General features: G+C 44.2%; 1 protein-coding gene across 2 annotated transcripts; it reads left to right on the top strand.

Moving 5' to 3' along the window:
* The first annotated feature begins 3,266 nt into the window (after positions 1–3,266).
* gng7 (guanine nucleotide binding protein (G protein), gamma 7) lies at positions 3,267–13,545 on the top strand. 2 transcript variants are annotated; one of them, XM_084382174.1, is made up of 4 exons: positions 3,267–3,373; positions 6,975–7,077; positions 7,667–7,783; positions 7,890–13,545. In XM_084382174.1, exons 3-4 carry the CDS (start codon positions 7,703–7,705, stop codon positions 8,013–8,015), a joined length of 207 nt encoding a protein of 68 aa, XP_084238300.1. In that variant the 5' UTR covers positions 3,267–3,373; positions 6,975–7,077; positions 7,667–7,702; the 3' UTR covers positions 8,016–13,545. The 2 variants fall into 2 exon arrangements, with proteins under 2 accessions (XP_084238300.1, XP_084238301.1); XM_084382175.1 differs by lacking the exon at positions 3,267–3,373 and adding an exon at positions 3,413–3,561.
* The last annotated feature ends 921 nt before the right edge of the window (positions 13,546–14,466 follow it).

Here is a 14,466-nt window from a genome sequence, read left to right on the forward strand (position 1 = left end):
CTGCTTTGTGGTCATGTTCATACATGTCGCCCAAGCTTACATCATCCATGGTCAGCTACGTCTGAGTTTGAGAAACACTGCTCTGAACTACATATTATAAACTCGTCTTGATTCTACTCTACATCGATTGGCCACAGCATTAAAACCACTGACAGGTGGTGTGAGTAACACTGATCTTCTCGTTACAATGCAATATTGTGGGGCGCCTCAGTAGCTCAGTTGGTAAAGTGTGCATCCCACGTACAGAGGCTGTGTCCTCGCTGCAGCTGCCCATGGTTCGACTCCGACCTGTGGCCCTTTGCTGCATGTCATCCCCCCTTTCCCTCATCTCTCAATCAGTCCTGTCAATAAAGCCGTGAAAGGCCAAAAAAGAAAACTTTACAATGCCATGATGTTCTGGTGGGAAATCTGGGCTCCTAGCATTCATGTGCATCACCTACCCAAACACAGTTGTGGACCAAATACACTCCACCCGTCCTACATATTCCCCAGATCCCAATCTGATGGAGTAAACAGGAATAAGTCCCTGTGCCTGACACCACAGGACACCACCAGAGGCCTTATGACCATGGCTTGACAGGTCAGAAAGGGAAACCTGCTCAATATTAAGCAGGTGTTTTCGTGGCTGATCTATTTATATCGCAGCCTGTGCCGCTGAAGATACACCCAATACCAAGCCACCCTTTGTCACAAAATACTTTAGGGATAGCCGTGACTACTACAAAGCCTATGGTTTTGACTTTTTAGGGCCATGTACCCCAATTAAAACCGAACAGCTCGTCTACTGACTGCAAATACATGACACACATGAAACAAAAAAACAGAGAGAGAGAGATGCTGGATGCACAGCCTCCCACTCCTCCTCATTTCACTCTCACTTCTCTCTTAACCCTCTAACATCTGCTTGGGGATGCTGTGCCCGGCTCGGTTGCCATGGAGACGGCGTGACGTTGACGATGGTTGTCGCATCATGTGACCCTGGTGGGGACAAGGGATGCGTTACGACAGACGGAGGTCTCCCAGGCTGCTGATGCTGAAGTGTATAACAAAGGAGAGAGACGAGAGCTGCCCCCCTTCCTCCTCCTCCTCCTCCTCCTCCACCACCACCACCTCCACACCTACGCACACACACGAGCTGAGGAAAGTCTTTGCATCAGGTCAAAGATGAGCCTGAGAGCGCGCACACACACACACACACATGACAAAGCTGAGAGCAGGAGACAAAAATAAAAAATAAAAGGGGTCCGTGTGGGAGGGTGCCACCTCTGTCAGCCCGAGAGCATCTCTTCAGTCGTGACTCATGGGCTTCCACCGCTGATTTCTTAGAGAATGGAGAGCTCTGCTGCTGTAATCCATTGTGCCTCCTCAACTAGAGGGAGGGGGAGTCAAAATGGAAGAAGGAAGTGAGACAAATGAAGAGAGCTGAAAGGTGAGGAAATGAAGGAGAAATGTATAGGCATCAGCACAATTTCACACATCAGTGGAAACGGGGCCAATGCGGCGCTGTGTTGGAGTTATAAATAGCTCTCCTGTGGTTATAATAAGCAGCTGGAGAAGGTTCCCATACAGCAGCGGAGGAGATGTGACTGTATACGAGTGTGTGTGCATGAAAGCAGCGTTGTTTCAGGTCGGGATGTACCTACACTTCCTGGGTTCATGTGCACAAAAACACTAAATATATGGTGCAAAAATAAAATCCTCGCATCAACAACAACAACAGCAGCAACGTCCCGTTCAGCCAATGATCCTGTAGCACTTTGAGCCCCACGGTGTGGAGGAGTGGACTACACAGCTCGGTGGAGACGGAGGATGCGTGTTTTTGCGCCGGGCCCTGCCAGGAATAGAAGGAGCGGCCCACCACCTCCCTGGAGAAAGACGCGAGCGCAGCTGGATCAATGGCGCCACCGCGTGGCAGCGCAGCGCGGCGAGCGCGCAGGGATCCAGATGTGCAGGACAAGAGGGAACGCAGTTGGGATAAGTTAAGGTCACGGTAGAGCTGTGAAATATGGAGTGAACAACAGGAGAACAGCACTGAAAGTAGCTCAAAAGTGCACAGTCTTTTTTTAATGTCATTTTTATACTTTTGTGATGTGTTTCTTTACTTGTTTCTTCTTTTTTCTGCCTTATTACTTGTTTTTTGTGTATTGTCTTCATGTTTGTACACTGATGCTTAATGCCAATAAAGCCTTTGAATTGTATTGAGCTGATACATGCATAAAATTATAGGTTCATGCACTACATTTTTCTTTTTTAGTGACTCCTAACTGTTTTTATATACGTCTGAACTTTGTGTTTTTTCCATTTAGCGACTTTCTTTTTATGGTCTCATTGATTGTTTTCGCTCAGATGAATGCCCACTGTGTGTTATGAGAGTGACAAATAAAGAACTTGAACTTCATTAAATGCACATTTAAGATAATTGTTGTTTTTGCGTCATCAAATCCTGCACAAAGTATTGAGATTTAAGGAGGAACACAGATTATTTTTAAGCTTTAACGTGCATTTAGGGTTTTTATTATATTATAACAAAAATATACTGTATATGTAAATAAAGCAATGTATTGGAGACATTTAATCTTAAAAGAAACATACAAAATCTATTTGTAAAAGAATTTGGGAGGCTCAAATATATTTTTTTTTTCTGATTTAGTTCATAATAATTTATGATTCCCAGATCATTTGATATTCAATGAAAATATTCAGGCACAGTCTGCCCACAACTTTCTGATTATTCTGAAATCTGAGCCCGCAGGTCTTATTTACAATAGATTAAAAGATCAGAAATGAAATCTGCTGGTTGGAAAATGAAGCCACTGAACAATCACCTTTGTTGGTTCCGAAAAAGAGGTTTTGGAGGGATATTTTTTTGACTTCATTGTTAAATAAATGTGAGAGCAGGCGATTATTTTTTGAATGCCTCATTCATGCAAGTGATACCCATTCTACGATTCAAAACATCCAGCAAATGTCCAAATTTAAAGAGGGTAACACAAGACTTTACTGGTCCCCAACACAACAGCCGCTTCTTTCTCTAACGGGGCAGAACTGGATCACATTTCCATTCAGCCTCTTGGATGAATTCGTGCGATTTGAGCGTGTGAACATCCGAAAGTGTTTGTTTTTGGAGCCCCTGTGTTAAAGGTGCTGTCACCGGATCGGATGGAGGGAGGGAGAAGGAGAGAGGGAGGAAGGGAAGGGAGGAAGCGAAGGGAAGGGAGGGAGAGAGGGAGGGAGGGGGGGTATAGAGGAGTGGACAGACACTGGCAACGGAGGGGGAGGCGTTTGGCTCGGTGAAGACGGGGAGTGAGCGAGCAGAGAGGGTGAGAAACCAGCGGATCTGGCCCTTTAAATCACCAATACAGCGCATTCGGAGGTGAGTTTGGAGATATTCGGGTATTTTTTCTCCCTGTGTATAATAATTGTAACGCGTCTGTGCGCCTCTGCAACCCCGGCTTCTCGCCACCGAGGGCGGCTGCAGCGGAGAGGGGCTTCATCAGTGTCACGAATCCGGTTTTCCCCAGCCCTTTGCCGGCAGAGAGGGTGGGGAGGACTGGGGACAGGGTCAGTGGAAGATTTCCTACAGCTCGGCTGGACTTGAGGACGCACAAGCCACTGTATCCAAAAAAAAAAAAAAGAAAGAGGGAAAAACAGAAAAACCCTCTTGGATTTTATGTGCTGAAGTAGGCCGTATGCCGATCAATTTGCATAATAGCGGAACATAAAGGCATGCGCTCCGGTCTTGTGCCCGTTGTCGCTGGATGGGTTCGTACTGGCTGCCGGAGCCTGCCTCCCTCAAAACATGTCACCACCCTGCTCCCACGGCTAACAGTCAGGGCCTGTTTGCAGACCTGAAGCGGTCTAGTCTGGTCTCCACTTGGGGAAAAATATCTCTGGCTTTGATATGTGCACAAGGTCTGCCTGTGCCTGCGCGCCTGCCTGTGCGTATGTATGTGCGCGCCTGTGTCTGTCTGTGTGTGTGTGTGTGTGGAGTGTAGATAGCCATGGGAGAGAGAGGACATGCTGTTCTATCCATCAAAATGCCCGCATTGTGTTTTCACACGGTAGAGCAGCGAGCAGGGGCCTATAGCGGAGGACATGGCTCCGAACCGCAGGCCCCGATCGGCGCTCGGGAGCAGCTAGGATCAATAAGGATTGATGCATTTTTGCGCGTCTTGAGAGCGGCTGTGGGCTCGCTGGCCGGGGCCCTGTCCAGCTCTGGTGATGTTTTTCTGGTCCAGGCCGAGACAAATGAGCAGCTTGTGTTGGTTTTGCTTCTGTGCATCGGCTTTGCAAGAAAGTGTTTTCAGTCTGGGGGCGTAGGAGAGGAGAGATTTGGCCGTGGAGGGGCAGGAATTCATGTTTGTGCTGCTTTTCTGTTTTTTTTCCTTCTTTTTTTTTTTAAGGGTACAGCTTCCTTCTGTCAGCGCGGAATGCGCCACAGCAGAAAAGTTTGAAAAATCAACAGGCTGGAGAAATGAAAGCAGTGGGTTGATGATAGGAGTTAGCTGTGTGGAAAAGTGATTTATGGACTCTTAAGCGTGCTGTCCCTGCAGGTGACACCTTCATACGAGTAAATATGTGCGTAAACACCTTACATTTGGTTTCACAGCTCAACTTGTTCACAAAACAAAAGATCTACTCTCTCTGAAAGATGCTCCTGTTAGAGTGAGTTTTTATTTTTAGAGGAAGCAGATCCTATTTTGGGGTTCGACGACAACATAGGAGCACCAACTCCCTCTTTTTGTTTTTTGTTGTGCTCTTAATCTCTGTCAGTTTTCCAGGCTGTGTTTTCATATCTATAGTCTTGTGTTTGCTGTCACTGATGCTGCATGTGAGGTGATTCAGGGACACTCCTGACAGATAATGAGAATGTATGTTGTGATGGAAAAGTGTTTCTGCATGCATCTAGGGATGAAGAGCAGGTCCTCGGGTGGTGAACTGTTATGTTTCAGTGTTAAAACTTGTGTTTTGGTGACGTTTAGGGTGACGTTCAGGTCAGGCATGTAGAGGTTAGATCACTGTTTGAATAATCTCCTGTGCCTATACTTCTGACTATCAAGAGCAGCTTGTTTAGGGCGACCCAATCACCAGAATAAAAGCTGATGTTGAAACTTTACATTTCTTTTTGTGGAAACTTTATGTTTCTTTAGGTTTAACTTTCAACGCTTTGCTCATGCTCTGGTTGGGGTTAGGTACAAAAACATCAGCAAACCGAACCGTACGCAGATAAGAAAATACATGCTTTGGTCACCAGAAACATGGCTAGAGATGTCCTGAGGTCTCCTCAAATATATCCAGTGTTGTGTGGCTTACAAATGTTAAAACAAGTCCAGACTGCGGTCACCAGCTTGACAGCCTTCTCACTTAACTTCTCGCTTAACTCCTCCACCTCCTGATGTGAAAGTCACGGTCGTAAACATGTAATGTCAACTTGATATGACACATTTGTAGAAATGTGGCCTCTGAAACATAAAAATGTGGACGTAGAAATGATAACCTACGTTTTATCCTGGCGGCTGGCTGAGGGAGAGCCATGTGCCATAATTTAAGAGGGAAATGCATCGTTATCACTTCTAAATACATTTCAAGTCATTTGCAGATGGATTTTCTTACATTCTCTGGTACTTAATCAAATGCCTGTCGACACGAGACAACTATCAAGCAGGGCCGTTTCTAGATTTTTGGGGGCCCTGTGCCTATTTTGTGAAACTATAATGGGGGAATCCAAACCACCTCAGAAAATCTCCCAAAACCACCATCATGAGCAACATCCCTACATCAAGAACGTGGTGACACTATAATGTATTCGTCTTGGTCTCAGTTATATCAACAACAGTATTGATGCTCAAAACAAGACTTTGGTATCAGCAGTATCGACACACACACCGATAATCTCACTAATCTAAATCGATTTAATTCTGTCAAAAACAAGTTTTTATGTGTGTGATACACAGAAAAAGGTAAATAACACTCAGAAGTGGCTCAGTTTGCTCCCAAAGGTCTGGTTGGAATTAGGATTCTGGCTCAGGGTTAAGATTAGGATCAGGATTCAGAATCAGGGGTCGGGTTGGGGCGAGTTCAGTTAATGTCCTCACAAAGTATAACATGCAAAGACAGAAGGAGACATTTCATCAGGTGTCTCTTCACTCCCCCTCTCTCTCTCCCTCTCTCTCTCACACACACACACACACAAAAGGCCTAATTACAGACATGAATCTCTGAGCTACTCCACAGTCGGAGTAATTAAAGCAGGACTCTCTTCCCGGGAGAGAGAGAGGGCGACAGACAGAGAGACAAAGTGAGAGACACGCTCAGCGTGATGAATGTGAGGAGCAAGGTGTGTTTTGATCCGACTCACCGGTGGGGAAACTTCTACGCTGTACAAACAGACGCGTAAAAGAAATTGGCTGGTGGCTTTTAAGTGAGTTTTGGACACTACGGTTCCTTTTTGTCCTACATCGGCTCAATAAGGTGGTGTCAGTGGGGCTTTGTGAAGTTGTGGTGACAGATGTTGTGATGATGACACATTCTTATCTTGAAATGTCTGTTAATGTGCGTTGGTATTGATATTTTTCTAACCAAAGTCAGCAGTTATCCCCACTCAAAATCGCCTGCTGTAAACCGAACAGTCTTCACTCCCAACTTGCCAAACACGGCAGCTTGCTCAGCGCGCTTCGACTTCAAACCACGCCGCTCTACCTACCTATCTATTGTTAGTTTCGCAAAAAATGTTATATACAATTCCTGGTTACACTTTCAAAGTAACTACAGTGGCTAGGCACCAAAGCTACTTGGTTAAGTTTAGGAGAAGATCATACTTTGGGTTAAAATAACAACATTCAGTCTCGTAACATCATGTTTTATGTCAATGTAAGTCACGCAACATAGGTCATAGGTCAAGCGATATCTTGAAATGTTTAAAATGTTGTCATCTTTTTATAAGCGGCCGTCTCACCTGCTCTCCTTCTCCACAGAGACAAGCCAATGTGAGTTCAGCTCCGACTTGCTCCTGACTTGGCAACTGTCCGCTGCACCGCTCAGATCGTCCTCGCCAACCAGTCACCATTGTGCAGTCAGGTAACACTCTATTGTCTCTGTGTGTCTTTGTGTCTGACTACAACATATTAAAAGCTTGAAGAGTATTTATCATGAATGACAAACATGGATCATATTGTTAAAGTTGCTTTTGTAATAGCTCCGTGCTTAGTTTTACTGTGCACATCACCTCCATGAATGTAGTTTGACCATGAAGCTGCTCATCGGTAGTGTTGCACCTCCATGTGGTCACCTCATAGTGGTGCTATAACTCTACAACTGAGGCCAAACAGTCACCTGAGTGAGACTATTGATAACGTAAAAGGTGATACAGCTCATAAATCAGTGTAGCATGGACAAGACAAACAACCAAACAAAAGACATCATGCAAAAAAGATAATACATTTGCTTTATATGCACATCTGCAACTCACACCTCACCTGCATGTCATCTGGATGCTCCACTGAAACTGGTCCTGCTTACACACAAACATGCAAAACTTTGTTCCCAAGTATATTTTTAGTGCCGTGGAGTCGCCTAGCCCTCCCTCTCCCTGTGCATATTTAATGAAATCATCCATCACCGTCTGCACTATAAACATTTTCTTCCCCTCTCTCACTCTCTCGTTCAGTTTTCTCCTGTGTTGGTGAAAGTCTGATGGATCAGTATGTCTACCACTAATAATATCGCCCAGGCCAGGAAACTGGTGGAACAGCTGAGGATCGAGGCAGGGATCGAACGCATTAAGGTAGGAGGACGCTTTACTGCCATGTTCGTGCACGTGTGAGCGTGATTATCATCCACATCTGACCGCTCTTTGTCCCCTTTCTTCTTTTTCCACCATCCTCTTTTAGGTGTCTAAAGCAGCAGCAGACCTGATGAGTTACTGTGAGCAGCACGCTCGTAGCGACCCTCTGCTGGTTGGGGTTCCCACCTCCGAAAACCCTTTCAAGGACAAGAAACCCTGCATCATCCTATAGCCGCACTACATTCCTCCTGCCCTCGCACACACACATACACACACATAAACACACATGCACACACTCTCAAGCTCAATACTTCAATTGATCCTTCCTGAGACATGCAAACACACACTTGATGCAGCCCATCTAGTACACAAACACAGACACACACCCAAAATAGCCACTCTGGAAAAGCGCCATACCCCTGAGCCACAGCTAGGGGGCAGGTTTTCTTGTGCTCACAGTGGCTGAGATCAGTATATCACTGAGTATGATCCAAGGTGCTTTGGTAATATTCATGTATGCTGGTAAATTAACTACGAGTGTCAGTTTAACTTGAAAAAAAAGGGATTTGGACATTAATAATCAGTAGGAAACTGGGATTTTCTCTCCTTTTGTCATGAATTAAGGGGGTTGGGTAGAGGATGGACAGCAGTGCCATAGGCAAGGAGTGGGAGGATGCATGTGGGCAACAGAAAAAGGACAGTAGGCGCTCCTGCCAGCCGTGCCAAACACGAGCTGGTGTCCCGTTAAAAGCTCAGTAAAAATGCTTTTTATTTTTTAAGGCTGTTTTAAAAAAGGTCTGGGAGCTTTGCCCTCAAGCCTGCCAGTGCTAAATCATGGCAGGTCGTTTTGGAGCGAGCGGCTGAAGCCTTTGCCTTTTATCGGGCTATAGCATGTTCCCACCCGAACCTGTATGAACAGACCTTCTCTGCCTGTGGCCTCACTATGGCCGTCTGCAGCCTTTGGCCAAACCTCCAGCTGTGCCAACATGTACAGAAAGTCGTCTCTAGATGCCGATCTGCCGTCACCGATTCCACTGCAGCTTCACCGCGGCTGCCGTTGGTTGAAAATCGATGTCTAGGCTGACCTCAGATCTGCACCTATGAGGGTAACGTAGTGATCTGCTCTACACAGAACTCAAGCTATTAACCCTGGACGTTTACTGCATTTTTCTTAAGAAGTACCTGTTTGTGAACTCAATGTATGTTTTGATATTTTGTTGAAGCATTACTTAACAGATAAGATAAAACTGTACTTTTTTTTTTTTAATTGTTTAGCTTTGACGTAGGTGTCGCCCCTGGCTGATCAGGTTTCTCTTCCTGTCCGGCATTAAATGCTAATGAAACGACAGGGGGGCCTGGTTGTAAGCCAGGGGGTCACACCTAACCAGATACCTGCTAGGATCTTAAACAAAGGTTTCTACTGTACATCAAGCCTCCCTGTGCTTTACCCTGAGAGAGGGCGAGGTCGTAGACTGACTGAGATTCAGTCTTGCAAGGACCTCAAGGCTGGAGGAGAAAACAAAAAGCGAAGCGCCCTTTTCCCGCCTTCTCCAGTCATGTTTGATTCTTTAAATTGGAAGCGAAGTGAAGAAAAAAGACGGAGGCGTTTGTTTTGTTTGCCTCTGCAGTGGAGAAGAGGGATACACTTTGTTTAAATTCTGGATTTAAATCAGATTATCATAGATGTGACCTGGCTTTACCCGTCTTTAAAGTTTTCCCGTCTCCCCAGTAAGAAGAGCCCGCTTTAACGTGAGCTTATAAACTGGTCGGGGACTGGATCAGAGCCAGCAGCCCCCCCCCTTTCCACCTCCACGATGCTCCTCCTCCTCTCTGACAAACCAAACTTGATTGTAAAAACTGAAGACGAAGTGATAAAAAAAACGAAGTCAAGAGAAACAAACTAAGTGTATAAACTTTCTTTCAGACATGTGCAGAAGTGATAAGTTGAAGAGTAGCTGTTTTGGGTTTATTTTCTGAGTTTCTTCTTTCTATGGAGTCCATGGAACCTGGTCAGTTGAGTATTACCCTGTACAGTGTTTGTAAGATACAAAATCTAAACACAGACTCCCCCTCTGTGGATGTTGGATTTTTTTAGTACTACTTATTCCGTTCTGTCGGTCAGGATCATGTCCGTCTTCATTGATTATCATTTCCATTCAGGTTTAAGAGGCCTGAGATAGTGGAGGATGGTTTCAACCACAGATACAAATACAAAACGCCTGATGAGGATATATTAGAATAATGTCAGATAGACACAAAAAGCCCTGTTAGGTATAGGATCATATCCTGCTAGAGGATGAATCAACATCGGACCTCATTTCAGTGGCACAAACCAACCTCCTGATCTATCCTTTAACACCAGAGCAGCCCACACGTTTTTCGTTGGTTTTGGTGGGCGACGGACAACTAGGACAACGCACACATCGCACACATCGCACACAGCGCACACCCCTCGCTCTTTGCAGTTGTTTCTTTTAGGTTCGATGGTCGAAAGTTGAAGGAGTGGTAAGGCTCGGCATTGAGAGCTGCTTTCGGCGGTTACTGCTGAAAGAAAGGTGCTTTGCTGCGTATTTACATGCGAGCATTATTTAGTTGAGGCTTTTGTCAGGAGAGACATACAGTGACAGAGCAGGGTGGAGCCATTTGGACAGGACTTACTGCTGCTGATGGACTGTTGGGGGAGCTGAGCCCACTGCTCTTTCTGTTCTCTAATCACTAGGTCAATATGAGCCACCTGTGACACAAAGTCAGACAAGATGTGTAGTTTTTTTAGAGCGTGCACACAGTTTGAAAAGCAGACAGTCCGCTGGGGACAACTTACTAAACTACCACGTTAAAAAGTGATTTTGTCTTCTTATTTTCTGAAGTTTTTGTGTCTGTACCCTAAATCAATCTGCAGCCAGTTAGCTTAGCGTAGTCTCCCCAAACGACATATATCACCGCTACCAACGCAAAATGAAAGTAGCGAAAGCGGCGTAAGAGCCACGCACGTACCAGACCTTCATCCTGTGGTCGCTGTTTGGTTAGGTTTAGGAAACAACACGGTTTGGGTTAAAATCCTAATTCTGATTCGTACGTTACTTGCGTTATATTATGTATGTGACCTAACTTCACTACTGTACATTAGCAAGTTAAAAAAAAAACTCTTAACCCCCAATAAGTAGCTTTTCGTAGCATTTTTACTGCATTGAATTACAGGTAGCCCTTTATGTTAGCTAGCGGTTAGCTGATGTTTGCTAGCTAGCCACAGTAACGCCAACCAGTGTTTGCAGCTATTTAAATTTCAATGAGAGAAGCTGTTGGTAGACTCATTTCTTTTTAAGACAGAGCCAGGCTAAGTTTAAATGTCTCCCTGTTTACAGTCTTTATGCTAAGCTGAGCTAACCGACTGCTGTCTTTAGCTCCGTATTAACGGCACAGACACGAGAGAGAAATCCACTTTTTTCATCTAACTCTCAGCACGTTTCCTAAAATGTGAAAACAATTTCTTACATAGAAAAAAACACAAATTTACAATTCAAATCAGGGCCAAATTGCTGATTAACATCACTGTTTGTTCAATGTAGGCGACGGTTCCTGATACAAAGCCCGGCTTCATCACTCATTTGCCTTTGTTCCAAACAAGCGAGAGCAGGCCGTTCCCAAAGCACAAGAGCGAGCCGGAGCTGGAGAAAGGCCACGGAGAGGGCTGAGGGCGTGCGTGTGTGTGCATGTGTGTGGGGGTTGCTCGTGTTTGGTAGCTAAAAAGGATGATTTGGCAGAGCGGTGGGCAGAGGAGAGAAAATAGAGGTGCACGCATTTGTGTGTTTGTGTGAGTGTGTGTGAGTGAGTGTGTATATGTCAGAGACGGCGTGTATGGACACACAGTGCCTCCAGTGCTGTGCAGAGTGTCACATAGTAATGTTACTGTACTGAAGTCCAGCAATTCCAGGTCAGGGTGAGTCTGACTGGTGGAGAGGTCATGTGACGCCGTGTGAGTCAGAGCAGCACGTATGGCCTCCGCTCGCTCTGTTGCATCAGTCTGAGGTCAGAGCGGTGGAAAAGGATTCTGTCACAAGCTAAAGTTGTTCAGTCGAAGTGTGGGAAGCTATTTTTTGATGTGATGACCAATCGTAACCCCCCTAAAACCGTCACAAAGATGACAAATTCTCTTCCTGCAATCATTTCTTTTTCTGTTTAGTGTCTGACTCAGCCACATTGTTTTAGCGGTTTGTTTCCACCACACGTTTTTTAAGCCTTAGAGACCCAAAAAGAATAGTTTGACATTTTGGGAAACAGAGAGAGTTAAACGAGAGGATCGATACCACTCTCATATCTGTCTCTAAAGCCAGCAGCAGGTTAGCTTAGCTTAGCTTCAACACTCGAAACAGAGAAACAGCTAGCCTAGCTCTGTCTGAGCGTAACAGGAATACACATACCAAAACCTCTAAAGCTCCAAAACAGGTTATTTCTAACTGGGGTCATCTGGTCATTATGAAGTTGCTGGGCGAGCGGCAGAGGCTCAATGAAATCCTTCCACCAGGCGAAAAAATAATCCTGTTTATAACCCCGTGTACAAACCACATTGTCTTTTTTACACTTTGGTTCCTGTACAGATTAAACAGTTAATTAGTGGGCTTTAGAGGTGCAAGTTGCTAGGTTTGGTTAGCCTAGCCTCTGTTCCAATAGCTTCTGTAACTAAGTGCTGTGTGAGCATTTCGTTCATCGCTCTTTCTGAAAACATGAACCACCTCATCTCTCTTCACAGAGCTAGGCTAGCTGTTTCCCCTCTGTTTCTAGTCTTTATGCTAAGCTAAGCTAAGCAGCTGATGGCTGTAACGTCGTTGCATTTAGCAAAGAGACATAAAAGTGGTATGGATCTTCTCTTTGTCAAAACTATTCCTTTAAGTTGATTAAATTCCTTTGCCTAATCTGTAGAGATATCTGAAGAGATGTTAAGAGTGCAACCTGCAGTGACAGGTAGGAAATGACTCAGTATGACTAATCTAGGATCGACTTCTCTCCGACCTTTCTCTGAACTGTTGTAAGATTGAGGAAATAGCTACTTCACAGAAATGGAAACGCAGTTCCTTGTAATTCCTTTGCAATATGCAGCTTATGTCAAAGAGAGTTACAACTGCAAAGGATTTGCAAGCATGCATACATATCAACACACACACACACACTGATGTTGTCCTGGAGTTGTCTGACAGACATTTTTTTATCATTATCGTTTTATTTTCCAATCATTCCATAGCTGGTTGGGCTTACAATCAGAGACAGTCGGCCTGAATCGCTAGTTCGACTGACAGTTTCGATTGGCTGGTCATTAGTTTGCCTTATAGTGGCGTATATTGTGTTAATGCTGGTCTTGGGGCGATCAGATCGACAGAACGAACAGTGTTAAAGCAGAACACGCGGCTCGAGATTGGAAATCCACTGGTGTTGTGACGCAAAGCGAGCCCGGTGAAATGACTTTCAGGTCAGGTGGGGAGAGTTGAGGCTCCTCACCGGTCGACTTTGAAATCAAGCATCGCTGAATCAGCTCTGAGCCCTTTCCCGAGACTCATCTTTTGTGTTCTGATCTCCTGTGTATGCATACAGTATATGTATCTTTTTGCCTTGATTGATTATGAAGAAAATATATCTATTTTTTGTAACTGTTCTCTGATGTGCCATAACTCATGTTTTCTTGCACACTGTTAATATTTTGTGGATATTGCTGTTAAAAAGATGATATTGAGAAGTAGATAACATTAATAAAAAGATGATATAATAACAAACGCTCTTGTGTTTTATGTTATGCTGGATTTACATGACTTTTTCTTCACATTCATGGTTCCCAGATGACAAATCCTACCAACCTTGGCTATAACCAATCGGTTAACCTTTAACATTACCTGTGGTGCCTTCACCTGGTCAGAACCCATCTAATACTTTGGTTAACAGCCAAATACCTGCAATTGCGTTCCCCTCAGCCTTACCTTTGCTTCATGTTTACTCCTAATTTGCAATTGTTAGCATGCTGACATGCTAAGCTAAGATGGTGTTGATGGTAAAAGGTTTGCAAATCATCACGTTAGCGTCGGCCTTTATTTTGCATTGGTAAAATAACAGCATATCCTCTAAATTTGTGTCTCATAATAACGCCATTGACTCATGCGAGGCATCCATACATGGAGGACTGAGAATGCCAAAATTAATAAATATATTAATATGGGATTAAATACACCAATAACACAATTTAAAATAAATGCAGGCATTAATTCAGTTATAAAATGTGACATAAATTGATATTTTTGCTTTATTTTGCCTCTGTGTTTATTTACCTTTGCATTAACTCAACTATTCATTTACTTTGCCACTAATTTTTGATTTGATGTATTAATTTATCCATTTTTAAATGTGTTAATTATTATATATTTCTTAATTTTGGCTGTTTCAGTCCTCCACACCACATTAGTGAAGACCAAATTGGATATATTGGAGAAGAAGCTGAGTTTCTGGCTCAAAATTAGGACTTGAAAGTTGACACGAATGCTCGTTACAAGTCAGAAGCTGACATTAACTCGGATATGACAACATTGTTATTGCATAAATGAGGTCTCATGGTCTATTCTGTGTTTATTTTCCTTGAGTAGGAGGTGTTTTTCTCAGACTGACTGTAGAGGTACACAATGCACATGGACACACATGCTCTCTGT

The sequence above is a fragment of the Pagrus pagrus genome (genome assembly GCF_965226575.1).
Source record: "Pagrus pagrus genome assembly, chromosome: 18".
NCBI classification, from domain to species: domain Eukaryota; kingdom Metazoa; phylum Chordata; class Actinopteri; order Spariformes; family Sparidae; genus Pagrus; species Pagrus pagrus.